Genomic DNA, 15,486 nt, shown 5'->3' on the forward strand with positions numbered 1-15,486 from the left:
TTATTCTGTAAGAGGACTTCCTCTCCCATGGTGGTCTATTAGGTTACCATGAAATATAGTTTGTATTATAAAAGCAGGATAAAGGCTAAATTCTTCCCTTTAATCTCCATTTTCCAAAGTAAGGAATGGTTTTAACAACTGTCAAGATGGCAAGTGAATTTCTCTCTGGATTTCTCTTTTTTGAGTACCACTTTGGAATTATGGATTTTTGTTGATCCAGTTTGTTAACACACAATGACGATGCTCTTGGTGCTCAGATTATCATAACTTTGACAGGTTATAACCCTCCTTCACTGACTCCTTTACTGTGCCCTTTTAAAATGATGCCCACGAGCCTTTTTGGCATAAGTCCCATGCGTACCTGTATCTTTCTGCCTTGTAGAAAAAGCATTTCTTCGAGAAGCTTTGTTTTGTGTTGTTTTTAGTGATACTTGTTATTAGAGACCACGTTATGTTTGTAATAGGTAACCCTTACCGTTAGAATGACATTTTTAAAAACCATTTCAGAGAATGAAATGGGGCTTCCCTGGTGGCTCAGGCCGTAAAGAATCTTCCTGCAATGCAGGAGACCTGAGTTTGATCCCCGGGTTGGGAATATCCCCTGGAGAAGAAAATGGCAACCCACTACAGGATTCTTGCTTGAAGAATTCATGGACGAAGGAGCCTGGTGGGCTACAGTGCATGGGGTCACCAAGAGTCGGACAGGACTGAGAGGCCAGCACTTTGACTTTCACTTCAGTGAATGAACAGACTATATATACAATCAGGAGCTTAAATGGATATTTCCAATTGAATTTTAATACCTTGTGTTTTCCCTTGAGCTTTAAAGTATATGTCTCTTTATCTTATATTGGACAGTTTTATTCTATGAATGTAATTACTTATTTGTTCTACCCTATAATATTACAAAAAACTTTCAAAATACCAATATTAATATTACTAAAGACATCTGCTGAGGGAGATTATCATATTTCTATTTATTAATGTATAGATAATGAGATTGTCCTTTTGGTTTTTTGTATTTGTTAGCCAAAAAAATTTTACTTGAAGCCTGAAAAGAATTTTGAATTATAAAATCAGCAATGGGTCTGTCAAGTCTCATCATTTTTTAAAAGTATGTCAAACAAACATTCTATATTCCAAAAATACTTTATCTAGGAGATATGTGCTCTTTTGTATAATCCATGTTTCTCTTCCAATGTTGTTGTTGTTCAGTTGCTCAGTTGTGTCTGACTCTGTGAGCCCATGGACTGTACCCCGCCAGGCTCCTCTCTGTCCATGAGCTTTTCCAGCAAGAAGACTGGAATGGGTTGCCATTTCCTTCTCCAGGGAACCTTCCCAACCAAGGGATCGAGCCCACGCCTGCAGCATCTCTTGCGTTGCAGGTGGATGCCTTACTGCTGAGCCATCAGGGCTTCTCTTTCTTTCAATATGTTTTCCCAAATCGTTGTTTCACTTTTATAAAATCCTCCTTAACATATACTACCATATATAGTGAGTCTCCAAGAACTGTTGATTTATAGCAGCATGTTAAGTACCCACAGAATCCTCACTCCTTCACTATGGACTGTAGTATATAGCAGAGAGTAAAACGTCTACCATCACACAGGGCTGAGCTTGAGTCAAAGAGCTACTACTTACTGGGGACACTGTTTCTTAATCTTGCCAAGCCTCAGTGTCCTCATTTGTAAAACGAGGAAAGAAGAAAAGTGATACCTACTTCAAAGGGTTATTTTTAAGGTTAAATAAGATAATACATTTAAAGCATTTAGCACACAAAAAATATTTACCAAATTATTGCCTGTGACTCCCTATTTCAACTGTGAATTGATAAAACCTTGAACCATGTATATATAAAACTGCTAAAGTCATATCTCTCCCTTCAATAAATTATGATACTACATAGCCCCTAATATTGTTCTCTTTTAGGTTTGGAGTACCTTGTGGCAGGACACGAGGATGTAAGAACAGGCAAACTAGTCGTGAATATGAAAAGTTTTGTCCAGCACTGGAAACCATCTCTTGGAAGAAAAGTCATGGATATTTTGAAAAGAGAGTGCAAGGAACAGTAAAGGTGTGTAGCACTTAATGGCACGTCTCTACATACAAAAGACAAGCTTAATGGAAAGGAGACCTCAAAAATGAAACTGGAAATTTTTTTAAGTGCCAAAATATGTAGAAATGTTCCAATGCATGGACCTATCTAATGTATCTCTTTTGGGCCCATGGTTAAATGCAGTTTGTTTCATAAAGAAGAATGAAAAATCCTAATACTGATACCTACTTTCTATGGGACTGATTCTGAAATTCATAACTATTAAGGATATTTTAATAGCAATATGACATTTAGCAGTAATCTATTAAGGCCAATGCACCTAACAAGGATTCTTCCCATCTTCAGATATGTTACTTACATTTGTGCTACTTGAAGTAATTAATGAGATTTTAAGGAATTCCCAACCCTACTATCAGAAAAGGTGTTTCTTAAAAAGAGCCTTCTCTTGCGTGATGTGTGTGAACTTTGGTCTGTGGGGTGTTAAATGGATCCTCTCCACGTGTATATAGTATTTCATTGTATAAAGCACTTTACTACCTACCACTTGTGTTCTGAAAGTTTGGAGACTGCTGTTGACAGAAAAAAAGAGAAAAAGGCGTGTAAGAAAACCTGCAGAAACAGAAGCACTGCCACTGCGTATGGAAAAAGTGGCCACGTACAGGAAGCTGTACTTTTTAACCTTGAACACTTAGAGAGACTATGTGAAGATGCAACCTGAAAGCAGAATATGTTTGCATGAAGTCTCAGCTTTGGGCTAGAGGTTAGATTCTACAGATACCAGCCATGATGAAACTTTGAAAAATAAAAAAACTAAACAAGAAGAGATTCTAAAATAAGAGAAAGGAGTCCTAAGTATAGAAAATGTTTGAATAAAGAGGAAATGGACTTAAATTTTAAAAAGCCCATTTATTTGCAATGCACTTGTATACACTTCAAAGATTATTGTAGACACAGAATTTGTTTTTTGTGTTTAGTATTTAAATCTGAATATTGAGACAGTTTCCTCCTTGTCTTTATTAACAGTATATGGTCATTCTATTCACTTATTTTTGGATGCAATGTATGTGATAGTTCACCAAATTACAGTTTTTCATTATTATTCATCTTCTGTATCCATCATACCACTATACATACCATTTCTTCTGTACTTGAATATAGAAAACGTGAACCACAGTGCCATAAGATTAACTTCACATACAGAACATATTTTTTTCCTGAGGTCCTGTGGACTAGCAAAAATATATATATATATATTGCTCTGTTAAGTTTTTTATACTTCATATATATAATAAAGGAATATGATCTCCTTATTTTTGCCTCGTTTTCTGATCAACTCTTTCACTGATGCTCAAGATTGCTTTTTTCTCAATCTAGGAGCTCAACTCTAATCCCTTAAATTAAGAAAATCAAATATCATGGGGTTTGGGAATGGAGTGGAAGCTAATTCAGAAGGGTTTACTTTCTGTAGCTGTTGAATGTGAGCTTTTTTTCATCAGATGCATTGCATTTTATATTACATTTACTTTTTAAGTAATTTTAAAAGCAGTAAAATTTCATTGTTGAAAATACAGAAAACCATAATGAGAGAAAAATATGGCTATACTCCAACAATCCTGTGATAACAACTATTAGCATTTCAGTGTAGATGCTGCTAGAATGCTTTCTATGCATATAAATATCTTTTATAGAACTGGAATTATACTATACATACTCTTAGGAAATCTGCTTTTATAACCTGTAGCATAGGTCTCAGTGTCTTCCCTATTCCTATCTTATCCTGGTAGATGGATTGCTATCTACCTACTAGGTATAATTTACAAGCAACTTACAAAACATAGTGGTAAGTACATTGTATCAAGAAAAATATTTTAAATATATCAAGTATATGATTTTCTTAAGTTTCAGAATTGCCAGGTTGCCTTCATTTCCATTTCACTTTACATAAAATAAACCATTGGAAAGAAGAATATAAATGATGTCTATTTTTTAAGAGTACAAAGATGCTAATAATATTCAGTAAAAGAAAATAACAGAACAATACATACAGTATTAGCTCCCACCCCTAAAACACATTTATAAATATACAGTGTTTCAAAAGGTCTGACAGATAGATTATATAATAGTAGTAGTTGCCCCTGCAGGGGAAAGAAGGAGGGAGGCTTTCACCTTTTATTTTGCATATGTCTGCATTGCTTGACTTTATTTTCTTGATTAGGTACTGGTCTTGTAACTTATTTTTTAAACAATTAAGATTTAATCAATTGTTTTTAAAGTATGTCCAAGCAAAATCATAGCAAAAATTTAATTTAGCTAGTTTACCCCGTTGCTGGGCCCCTCTATGTGGCTTTCTGTTTACAAGCAACTTGTAAAAGATGTCTTTGATCAGAATCCAGTCCTTATGATTAGAATCTTCACTAGGTACTCTTCAACACCTTTTCTGGGAACATTCTAAACACAGGCCCCTGTCAACAGTCATTTCTCAATGTCTAGGTTTTCATACTGTTTGTAGCTCCTTTACTGCGGTTTGAATTTCCTACGAGCACTGTTGGCTTCCAAAGGCGTGGCGGAGGTGGGGGCCAAGAAGCCTCATGTTCCCCACTTGTAAAGTAAATAGCAAAATGAAATGTGGGGAAGCCGCCTCATGACCCCACTCCCATCCCACCGTTCCATCATTCTGCCACACTTCTGTATACTTTCTCACCCTTGGCATCTTTCAAAATAACCATCACGGTACCAAGGCAACAGAATCACATACAGCTTCCATCTGTGGCTGCAGATGAACACTTCCTTCGAGAGCTGGTGGGAAAGTCTCTGCCCCCAGAGCTTTGCTCCCTGAAACACTGGGCTTTATTGGCCAGCAGATTAGTTGCATAATCTCCACATACCTATTTGCATAATTTGTTTGAGGTCAACTCAGTCTATGCCCTTTTATTACATCACTTTCCCCACAGAGGAATGTTACTAATATTTAGTATTTGATGCAATGGAAATTCTCAATCATAGGATAATCTTTTAATAGTGTCTGCTAAATGAGGTCAAATCTGTAGGGATATGACTGTGAGTCCAAAAAGCAGTGTCCATCTGGCTAGATTAAACAGAGAGCAAGGCCTGTTAAGGGTAAATATAGTTCTTTGGGATACTTAGGGTTCTTGCAGAACAAATCCCTTTCTAAATGAGTAGAGACTTATCAGCTCTGAAGGGTGGGAAAAAGAACCTTGAAAATTCCTTGTGCTGGCTGTCCCCTTGCCACTCCCCTGGAATGCTTGAGAACAAGGAGCGTGAGCACTGCCTCAGCTGTTAAGAGTTTTGTCAGAGGCCCCAGGACTGAATTGCCTTTGTGTTCATTGTTTCAATGATAAGCAGTCCCCTAACCTAACTTTATCAAAGATCCAAAGTTACTCATGATTTATTTCCCACAGTTTGGAAGGAAAATATTTACGAACAACCTCAATTTTGTAGGGGAGATTGCCATGATAAAAGTGGAATAGAAGCAAAGGGGTGTGCCTTGCATGACTGATTTTTTTTTAATCTCTCAGAGAATGATTTGTCTGAGAATACTTTCTGAAAAATGATGCCCTTGTTCCTGCTTTCCTACACTTCTGCCAAAGAGATTTAAACGTTTCTCTACTTTTTGAACATTACTGACTGTGTTTGAGACCTACAATATTTTAAATGACAAATTCTCAGCTTTATTATTAGCCTGTTTATATATGCTGAAAGACAAAAAAGCAGTATTAGTTACGAGAGAGAAAGAAATATGCATTGGGCCAAATAGATATTTCCAGAATTAAGATGCATGTTCTGTTAAGAGAGAGTTTTAGTAAATACTGAATACACCTCTAGTTTTTTAATATGTGGTCACAGATGGGTGATTGTGTTCCAAAGTGTGATCATTAAATAACGAGTTAATTTATAAATCTAAAACTATCCAAGGTTTATTGGGGATGAGCAAATCATAGTGCATTTATCTGAATAAAGGGGAATGGCAGCCAGGCAAGGAACCTTGCTTCCCAGAAAGAAAAATAACCACTGTCAGCAAATTTTCACAATGTGAGCGAGCAAAATGGTCTGTCTAGAAACTCCCTGGACACTTCCTCCTCACCCAGGACGCCACTGGGGATTCCAGACTTGGTGAATGAACAATAAGAAAGATAATACATCAATAGCAATCAGTACTTAAGAGTTTGCTACAAAGAAGGCACTTCTCTCAGTGCTTTACACATGTTATTCTCATTTGACCCTCCTAAGCACCCTTAAAGGACATGCTATTATTATCTCCATTCCCAGACAAGGAAACTGAGGCACAGTGAGACTAAATTGTTCAAGGACACTCAGCCAATAATTGTGGAGCCTGGGTTTGAACCCAAGCATTCTAGCTGCCAGAGTTCATATTTCAACCACTAAAATGAGATCCTAGTATTCAGAGAGGAATTCATGTGAGATGATGCCAACAGCACCATTTTTTTCATTGGCTGGTTCTTTTATTTATTTATTGAAGTATAGTTGATTTACAACATTGTGTCAGTTTCTGATGTACAGCAAAGTGATTCAGTTATATATATATTAATATATATTTTTCATATTCTTTTTCATTATGATTTATTACAGGATGCTGAATATAGTTCCCGTGGCAATACAATAGAACTTTGTTGTTATCCATCCTATATGTGATAGTTTTCATCTGCTAGTCCCCAAACGTCAGCTCTGACCCTTCCTCACTCCACCCTTCTTGGCAACCACAAGTCTGCTTTCTATGTCTGTGAGTGTTTCTGTTCTGTAGATAAGGTCATTTGTGTGATATTTTAGATTCCACATGCTGTTTCTTTTGGATTGCAGTTGAAGGAAGAGCACTAAAGTTCAGCATTTCTCCCAGTTTTCCTTCTCTACCCTCCAAATTATAATGTATCCCATTATTCTGTGATTACATAATTTTCTTTCTCATTATTACATTGCCATTAGCATAAAACTGTTTACCATAGTTTACACTAAGATGAAACAATGAGTCCATTTTTATCTTTGCTCTTTTCCTCTTGGTTTGATTTTCTGAGATCTATTTAGGTATAAGGTCCACTTTTGCATTTATCAGTAATGACCCTGAATAAGTTACTATGCAGTTTAATAAAATTTCAATCATTCTCTTGGCTTTAAATTTTGCTATGTAAGCAATTCTGCTTGCAAGATGAATGAGAAGGAATTACACCAGAGAGACAAGAAAACAGAAGAAAATAAAGAATGTAGGCACTATGTTGACCAAGGAGAGAGAGAAAAAGGTAAGAACAAGGGGTAAAGATACAAGAGAAAAAAAGGAAAGTGACAGCTGGAAAAGAAACCAGGTGGTCTGTTCTAGTAAGAATATGCAAAATATTTCAAAGTAGAACATAATCAATTCTTCCATTGCTAGATACCATGATATAGGTGAGATTGTTCCAAACATTTATTACAAAATATTCCATCCAACTCTTTCGCTATTAGGTATGTTTGAGGAGTCAGAAAAGCTAAAGAAGATACAGCAACAGAAAAACCTTAGGGAACAATAATTAGGAAACCAATTGGTTTTTACCATATATTGCAATAGAATTTTGAAATTATCTTTTACAAAGTACATGGTCATCAAAATATTTAATACCTAAGTATTAGTCCTGCCTGAGTCTTTTCCAATAAATATACTCATCCTAATAATGATATCACTTTTGCCCTTATTAAGTGCCAGATGCTCTGCTAAACTTTATACAGCTTAGCTCCTCAGACCTCACTTAAAAATCTTGTGAAGTTAGTATTCTTATTAGGCAGAAACTGAGGGCTAGACGGTTGCTTGTCCAAGGTCACCAAACAAGCAAGCAGCTGAAGTGGGATGTGAACCCTGACCTACCTACCTTTAGAACCCATATTTTAAACCTCTATAATCTACTGAAACCTCCAATTCTCTGAAACCAATAATTCTCAAATAATGTGCATAAGAATCAACAGACATATTTGTTAAAATGCAGAGTCCCAGATCCCATCTCAGAACATCTGTTTCAGAGACTCTGGGTGGGAACCGGGGAGAGACAATTAAATCTGTGTGGTGATTCAGATACAACTGCCCTAGACACTTTTACAGAATAGTCTCAACAAGCTCAGAATGATCATTAGTTCTGCTTCTACAAATGTTATGTCCCTCTGGTCATAAATCCACTTGGCCTTCATCATGAATATTATTTTATGAATAACCAAATCATTAGTCCTGTTAGGGTTATCCAAGAACTAAGATTGTGAGAAGTGGGCAGCAGAGGGTGAGATGGTCGGATGGCGTCACTGACTCAATGGACAGGAGTTTGCACAAATTCAGGGAGATCATGAAGGACAGGGAAGCCTGGTGTGCTGCAGTCCATGGGGTTGCACTGAACAACAAAGACAGTGGAAAGGGAGTTGAAAGCAGATTCCTCCAACTATTATGTACCCTACTTCTTAACCTGGCCTGAAACAGAACTGTGAAATATTTGAATTTGTCTTCGATATCTTAGCTCCTTGGTCCATTTGGGCAATCTTCTCCCAAGCACTTATTGCCGTCATACTGCTCAGAGTCTACATGAAGATGCTACATGAAAGTCTGAACTCCCAACTTTCCCTCCAGCCTTAAACAGTGTACTGTACCTACCTGTCAAGATGCTGCTCTTTACTGAGAGACTCATAAACTGATAAGGTAAAAGAAGCCATCGTGATGTGATGCCTTCCCATTTTCTCACTCTCTTCTTTTTCCTGAACACAGTGTTTTATTGACCCAAATAAACCATGCGTGTCTGCAGAAAACTTTTAATGGGTGATTCTTATCATGGGAATTTCAGGCACTGATGGCAGGCCAGTGGAGGAGATATTTTTGGTCAGTTGTGCTTTTCAATGCCTCATAAATCAGGCGGCTTAGGCAGCTTCCTGATTTCCCTTTAGGCAGCGCCAGTCCTATTCACACACTCAATTGTGAGTGTAAGCTACCCACTCAGAAGCTTAAGAAGTAAGGAGAAAGATAAAAAGCAGTGACATTGGGAAAGGAAAGCATTGAGAACCCTAACTTACCCTCTCTCAGAAATAAGGATTCATGCCACAAATAATTGTCTGCACAGACTTCACATTTTTCTTTCTCATTCCTGTAAATGAGAAGTAAAGTCTAGGATAACATTTTCCTTGATACACATGGGCAGAAAAATCGAGAAAATGTACACAATTTGTATCACAGCAAATAGAATTCCTTAACTTCAATAATACTTGTTATATACACATACAAGCTCCAACCTCTTACACATAGAGACTTGGCCAGCAGTGACCTTAGTAACCTTGAGAGCTTTTTTAATAATTGAGAATACACAACTGGATATTTTTATCAGTGTTCTTTGCCTTTGATAAATGTTGTACTAAGTAGTTTGAAGCAAAAACACAGTGAATACATTGTTTTAATGCAGTATTTTCAAGTATACTTAATTTGCATCCTCCAGAATTTTACAAGTTTCACCAAATGTCTCAGGAAAGAAAGCTAACTTTAGGAAAGATCCCTCCAAGTTTTTGCTTGACCCTAAATGTTATCCAACTAGGATTAGGTAAAAGCTATTTGAGAAATGGTGTTTTAAAGCCTCATATAGGCCACGGTTGATTTTTCAGGATTCTGATTCAGTATCTTTACAAAATGTGCTTTCCATTTCTAAGTAGAAAAGAAAAATAACACTTATTAAAAAAAAGAAGAGTAAGCATCCTGCAACATGAAGAGTAAGGCAGTAAAGAGATGCCTGCCTTGTCTAGTCTCCCACTGAGTAGGTCATCCATTATGTAAATTCCTGATGGAAACAACATGCTTTTTAGGAGGCAGGGGTAGAATCAGCATTTTCAGAGTGTCAAACATCATCCCAATTTTCATCTCAATTGATCCTCAGAACAACGTCTTGAATACAGGTATTTCTAATGACTTCCTATGCGGTGGGCATTGTTCTGGGTCCTGGGGATACAGTGGTCAATGAAACAAAATCCCTACTCTCATGGTGCTTACACCGTATTGAGAGGCCGTTCATAAGATACATATACTAAGCCCTACTCTATATCCACGCTGCAGGGACTATTTATGGAGCGCTCCCTGGCCCTAAATGATTCAAGAGGAATATTCTCTTTTCATCACTAAAGGGAAAATTCATGCAATGAACCCTGTCATCTTGGTTGCATTGAACACTATTTTCTCCCAGATGAACTGAAAGCAATAAATGATTAAATTCTTCAGAGTGGAAAGCTGTTAAAATTGGCTAATGGTCACAGAGCAGACATTTTTGAGTTACACTAAATGCCTGGGGGGTGGGGGTGGGAAGCAGCAGAATTTGCCTCCCACCACCCAATACGGAACTGACTCCGTGCGGGTGCTCGTTAGCCTTCCTGTTGGCTTCAGAGATGTACAACAGCTCTGTGTGACACGTGCATGGGAAACACAGGGATTGCAGGTGCCCAAGCCTTGGTGCGCTGGCTGGCTCTGCTCCCCACACAAGTTTACTGGGGTCTCGTCAACTCCAGTCACGAGAGTTTGGGAAGATTCACTTGCCCCTGTGAGAAATAACAGTGATCATAATAGAAAAAGAAATACTAGGCATTCTTTCAAGCTGTTGGGAAGTTCCAGCACATTCCAGCTGCAAAAGAATTCACATTCCTCCACTTACGTCAAAGCTTCAGCACCATCCTTGTATGCTTTGTACATTTAATAGACCAAAGTTTAGTCATTAACTCTATAGGTTCTCTCCCTGCTGTTTTTTCATCATGAACCACAAGCTGATTCTATAAGGAGGTCAATCTGGGATTTGGTGAATTATCCTTAGGCTTTGGGCAATGACATTTCAGAGCTTTGAAGATTTTTTAACATAAAGCATTGCTATCCCAGAGCACTAAGACATTGTTTGTGATCTGATTTTTGCGGAGTAGCTTTTCCTTAAGCTTTGGAAATCCACATCTATGACTACTTATGGCTTTTTAAAGAAGTCTTCACTCCTTTCAGGGTTCTCATCTTTGAAAGGTTACAACCTGAAGGTTCATATGTAGGGGACCCACTATATCTATTTTCTTCACATTATATCTCTTATGCATACCAGAGTGCCTGGTATATAGCAGGTATTCAGAAAATATTTGTCAAATGAATAAATAGGTGATATATCCCCAAAACATATTCAACTATTCCCTTTTCTTTATATATTTAATTACTCAAAATTAATTGAACAGCAGTTACTAAAGGAAATAGCTTAACAGAGTGTTTAAGAACACAGAATGTAAACTCTGATTGCCTAGATTCAAATATTGGTTCTGTTGCTTCTCAGCTCTGTGGACCTGGGCCAACCAACTAACCTTTCTGTATTTTATGTTCCCAATCTGTAAAATGGGGCAAGTAATGGCCCAACCTCACAGGACTTTTGTAAGGAAGAAGTGAATTAACATAGGTAAAGTTCTTAGAACAGCACCTGGGGATTCCCCTGGTGGTCCAGTGGTTAAGAATCTATGTTCTCAATACAGCGGTCATGGGTTAAATTCCTGGCCAGGGAACTAAGATCCTGCATGTCAAGTGATGCAGCCAATAAACAAATAAATAAAACAGCACCTGTCATATAATAAACAGTAGGTGTTTGCTATGATGAAGATGATGATGATGTTCGAAGCTTCAGAGCACCGGGGGTACATTAGTGAAAAAGTCAGATAGGTCCCTGTGTACATATAACTTACATTCTAGTGGGAGAAACAAACAATAAACTTATAAACCAGTCAGTGAAACAATTTCAACTAGTTTTAAACACTATGAAGGAAATGACACTTTCCTGGTATTGGGAAATGAGTGTGTGTGTGTGCTAAGTCGCTTCACTTGTGTCCAGCTCTGTGTGATCCTATGGACTGTAGCCTGCCAGGCTCCTCTGTCCGTGGGATTCTCCAGGCAAGAATACTGGAGTGAGTTGCCATGCCCTCTTCCAGGGGTCTTCCAGACGCAGGGATGGAACCTGTGTCTCTTACATCTCCTGCACTGGCGGGCAGGTTCTTTATCACTAGTGCCACTTGCGAAATGAGCACTGAGGTGGGATTTAGAATGTTTACTAAGGAGAGATCAGCCTCTGTGGAAGGGAGGAGATGGAAGCAGAATAAATCAGAGGAGCTGCGCACAAAGCAGGCCCGACCGTAGCCCCAGCCCACGCCATGAGGACAGCTGGAGCAGAGTGAACTTCAGGCTGTGCTGAGTGGGGCTGAGGTTCACAGGCTTTCAGATACCTCTGTGGACGTGGGCTACCCTAGGAAGGGGCGTGACCGTGGTCTCTGCAGCTGAAGGCCTTCCTAAAGGGGCTGCCTGCGGCCACGGAAGGCAGACAGGACACCACACCGTGTGCATTCCACCCAGAAGACATGACGGAGGGGACGGGCCACTGCCTGGAAACGTGGGCACGGAAGGCCTTGTCGAGGAGGTGATGTTTAAGCTGGTAACTCTACAGTGAGGAAGTGGTGGCCATAAAATAGAGAGGAGAAAGCATTCTTATTAAAGGAAATAGTCAGAACAGTGTCCCCCAGAACAGAACAAGTTGGGAGTGTTCAAAGTTCAAACAGCCAGTCAGGGTGGAGAGGTATAAAATGAGATCTGAAGAGGCAGGCAGGGGCCAGAGCATGAGAACCTTGGAAGAGTTTGGATTTTATTCTAGATAATGATGAGGAGCAATTGGAGTAAAGAGGCAGGATCTGTTTTACTTTTTAAAAAGATCCCTCTGGCTGGTATTTTGGGAATAGATTAAAGAAAGAATACAAGTGAAGACAGAAAGACCAACTAAAAGGTTATTGAAGTTTTCCTAGCAAGCGCTGGTATGTTGTGGAGAAGGCAATGGCACCCCACTCCAGTGCTCTTGCCTGGAAAATCCCATGGATGGAGGAGCCTGGTGGGCTGCAGTCCATGGGGTCGCTAAGAGTTGGACACGACTGAGCGACTTCCCTTTCACTTTTCATTTTCATGCATTGGAGAAGGAAATGGCAACCCACTCCAGTGTTCTTGCCTGGAGAATCCCAGGGACGGAGGAGCCTGGTGGGCTGCTGTCTAGGGGATCGCACAGAGACAGACACGACTGAAGCGACTTAGCATCAGCAGCAGCAGCAGCTGGTATGTTGATGAACTTGAGAAAAGTGGCTGCATTTACATGTAGTACTTAGCAGGAAACCCCACAGGGTTGTTAAAGGATTAAATGTGGAAAGTGAAAAAGAGACTCCAGAATGACTCCTAGGTTTTTTGGCTTGAACGACTGGAAGAATGGTGGTATCCACTGAGATGGTAAAAGGCAGATTTAGGGTTGAAAATAAAGAGTCTACTTTGGATTTTTTCATTTGAGATGCCCACTAGACACAGTGGAGATGTCAAGTAGTCAATTGGATATACAAGTCTAGAGCACAAAAGAAGAGACACCAAAGGCCAAAGATTTATGTTTGGAAAGGTAAACAAATGCTGCTATTGCCACATGTGTGTGCTTACTCAGTCGTGACCGACTCCCTGCAGCTCCACGGCCTATAGCCCCATGAGGCTTCTTTGCCCATGGAATTTTCCAGGCAAGAATACTGGACTGGGTTCCTTCTCAAGGTAACCTTGTCTTCCTGACCCAGGGATCAAACTCACGTCTCTTGCATCTCCTGTGTTGGCAGGATTCTTTACCATTAGCACTACCTGGGAAGCTATTGGCACATGACAATTCCCAATACTCAGTGGCATAAAACAACAATAATGTATTTTTGCTCACATCTGTAAATTGTCTGTGGTTTAATCTAAGCATCTCTGCTGTTATCTGCAGGTCTGTGTGTCAGACAGGTAGCTATACTCTATGTCTCTCATCCTCCTAGGACCAGCAGGCCAGCCAAGCAAAGACAGTGTCAGAGACTCAAGAGAACAAGAAGAAACATGCGAGGCCTTGAGACAGGCCCAGGAAATAAAAACAGAATGAGAAAAAAATATCTGCACTCCCATGCTTACTATATTCACAGCAGGCAAGATGCAGAAACACCTAAATGTCCACCAGTGGATGAATGGATACAGAAGATATGATATGTACATATATATTTAATATTCTATGATAAATATTGAAATATTATTCAGCCATGAGAAAGAAGGAACTTGCACAACACAGATGGACCTTGAGAGCATTAGGCTTAGTGAGATAATCCAAAGACATTTTATATCATCTGTGTAATCTAAAAAAGCCAAACTCATAAAAATAGAGAGTAGAATGGTGGGTAGGCCAGGCTCACAATTTTAGCTGCAGTTCAGACATCCCCCAGTCCCTGCTGCTTTCCTTCCCTAAGCCCAACCCTGTCTGTCCTCCCAGACAGCTCACCACACATGGAACGCTCATGGAGTTCAGAACATGGTCATGGCCTTCATCTTGCTAGCACAGGCTCTTGTCTTTCTCTTCTAGTCCTCCTCACCTCAGGCTTGACATATTAAGGATTTCCACCTTGCACAAATGCTTACCTTACTTCGAGTCCCACTTGTCTGTCCTAGGGACTCTTAGCAGAGGGTTGAGGTGGGAAGGGCGTGTGAGCAAGTAATGATCTCAAAGAGCAGACATTCTGTCTTCTACATGGCTTAATCTGCAGCATTTTCCAAGAAGCCTAAAAGGCACCAACAAATATCTCACATAATGAAATATTATTATTTGTATTACACAGTAGTTTGGCTTGGAGAACTTTTCCTACAGTCTCATGCCAGGAATTGCAATGAACAGGTGCTTTTTTCCTGGAACAGAAGGATTACTTGAAATGAGCTATAGTTTAAAATAAGTCATTATTGGAGGATATATGCTAGGATTTTCCTTGTTGGTTTTCTGAGGCCATCATGTTTTTCTAAACTCATACATCTTCAGGTACTATGCATGGTATTTTCCTGTTGCCTGGCAGCTAAATATTCTTTCATTGACTGGTCCTAGTGAGGTATGGAGAAAATCATAAAACTGGAGATTAGGAAGTAATGACATCAGTGTTCAAATCACAAAAGACAATATGGAAACAAATACTGTAGTCCTTTGGTATATGCAGGGACTAGTTCCAGGAAACCCCCTCCTGTTCCAGATACCAAAACCCACAGATGCTCAAAGTGGCATGGTGTTTGCACAAAACCTATGGATATCTTCCCATCCTCCTGTATATTTTAAACCATCTCTAGATTACTTGTACACCTAATACAAAGTAAATGCTATGTAAATTGTTGTAAATACAATGTAAATGCTATGTAGACAGTTGCCAGTTTACAGCAAATACAAGTTTTACTTTTTGAAACTTATTTTTCTAACACTTTTGATCCTCGGTTGAACCCGCAGACACGAAACCACAGACAGGCAGGGCCCACTGTATTCTGCTTTAACTCTGGCTTGCGGTGGTAACAAAGCACTGAATCTGGCAAGGCTGGAAACTGCTAACTCTGCTTGGTCAGT

General features: G+C 39.2%; 1 protein-coding gene and 1 long non-coding RNA gene across 5 annotated transcripts in view; one reads left to right on the top strand and one right to left on the bottom strand.

The window, feature by feature from the left end:
* The window catches only part of NTN4 (netrin 4), a 122,520-nt gene extending 119,924 nt beyond the window's left edge, over nt 1-2,596 (top strand). For all 4 annotated transcript variants that reach the window (XM_020908707.2, XM_020908705.2, XM_020908706.2 and 1 more), the window contains one exon: nt 1,930-2,596. In XM_020908707.2, the coding sequence (XP_020764366.1) occupies nt 1,930-2,072 (143 nt within the window). In that variant the 3' untranslated portion in view covers nt 2,073-2,596. The remainder of the gene's footprint in view (nt 1-1,929) is intronic.
* A 467-nt stretch (nt 2,597-3,063) lies between these two features.
* LOC139030653 (uncharacterized) overlaps nt 3,064-15,486 on the bottom strand; it is a 70,346-nt gene continuing 57,923 nt past the window's right edge. Inside the window, exons 2-3 of the long non-coding RNA XR_011483074.1 lie at nt 14,529-14,668; nt 3,064-9,177 (exon numbers count right to left, since the gene is read on the bottom strand). This is a non-coding gene — a long non-coding RNA (uncharacterized lncRNA). The remainder of the gene's footprint in view (nt 9,178-14,528; nt 14,669-15,486) is intronic.

The sequence above is a fragment of the Odocoileus virginianus genome, chromosome 23 (genome assembly GCF_023699985.2).
Source record: "Odocoileus virginianus isolate 20LAN1187 ecotype Illinois chromosome 23, Ovbor_1.2, whole genome shotgun sequence".
Taxonomy (NCBI): domain Eukaryota; kingdom Metazoa; phylum Chordata; class Mammalia; order Artiodactyla; family Cervidae; genus Odocoileus; species Odocoileus virginianus.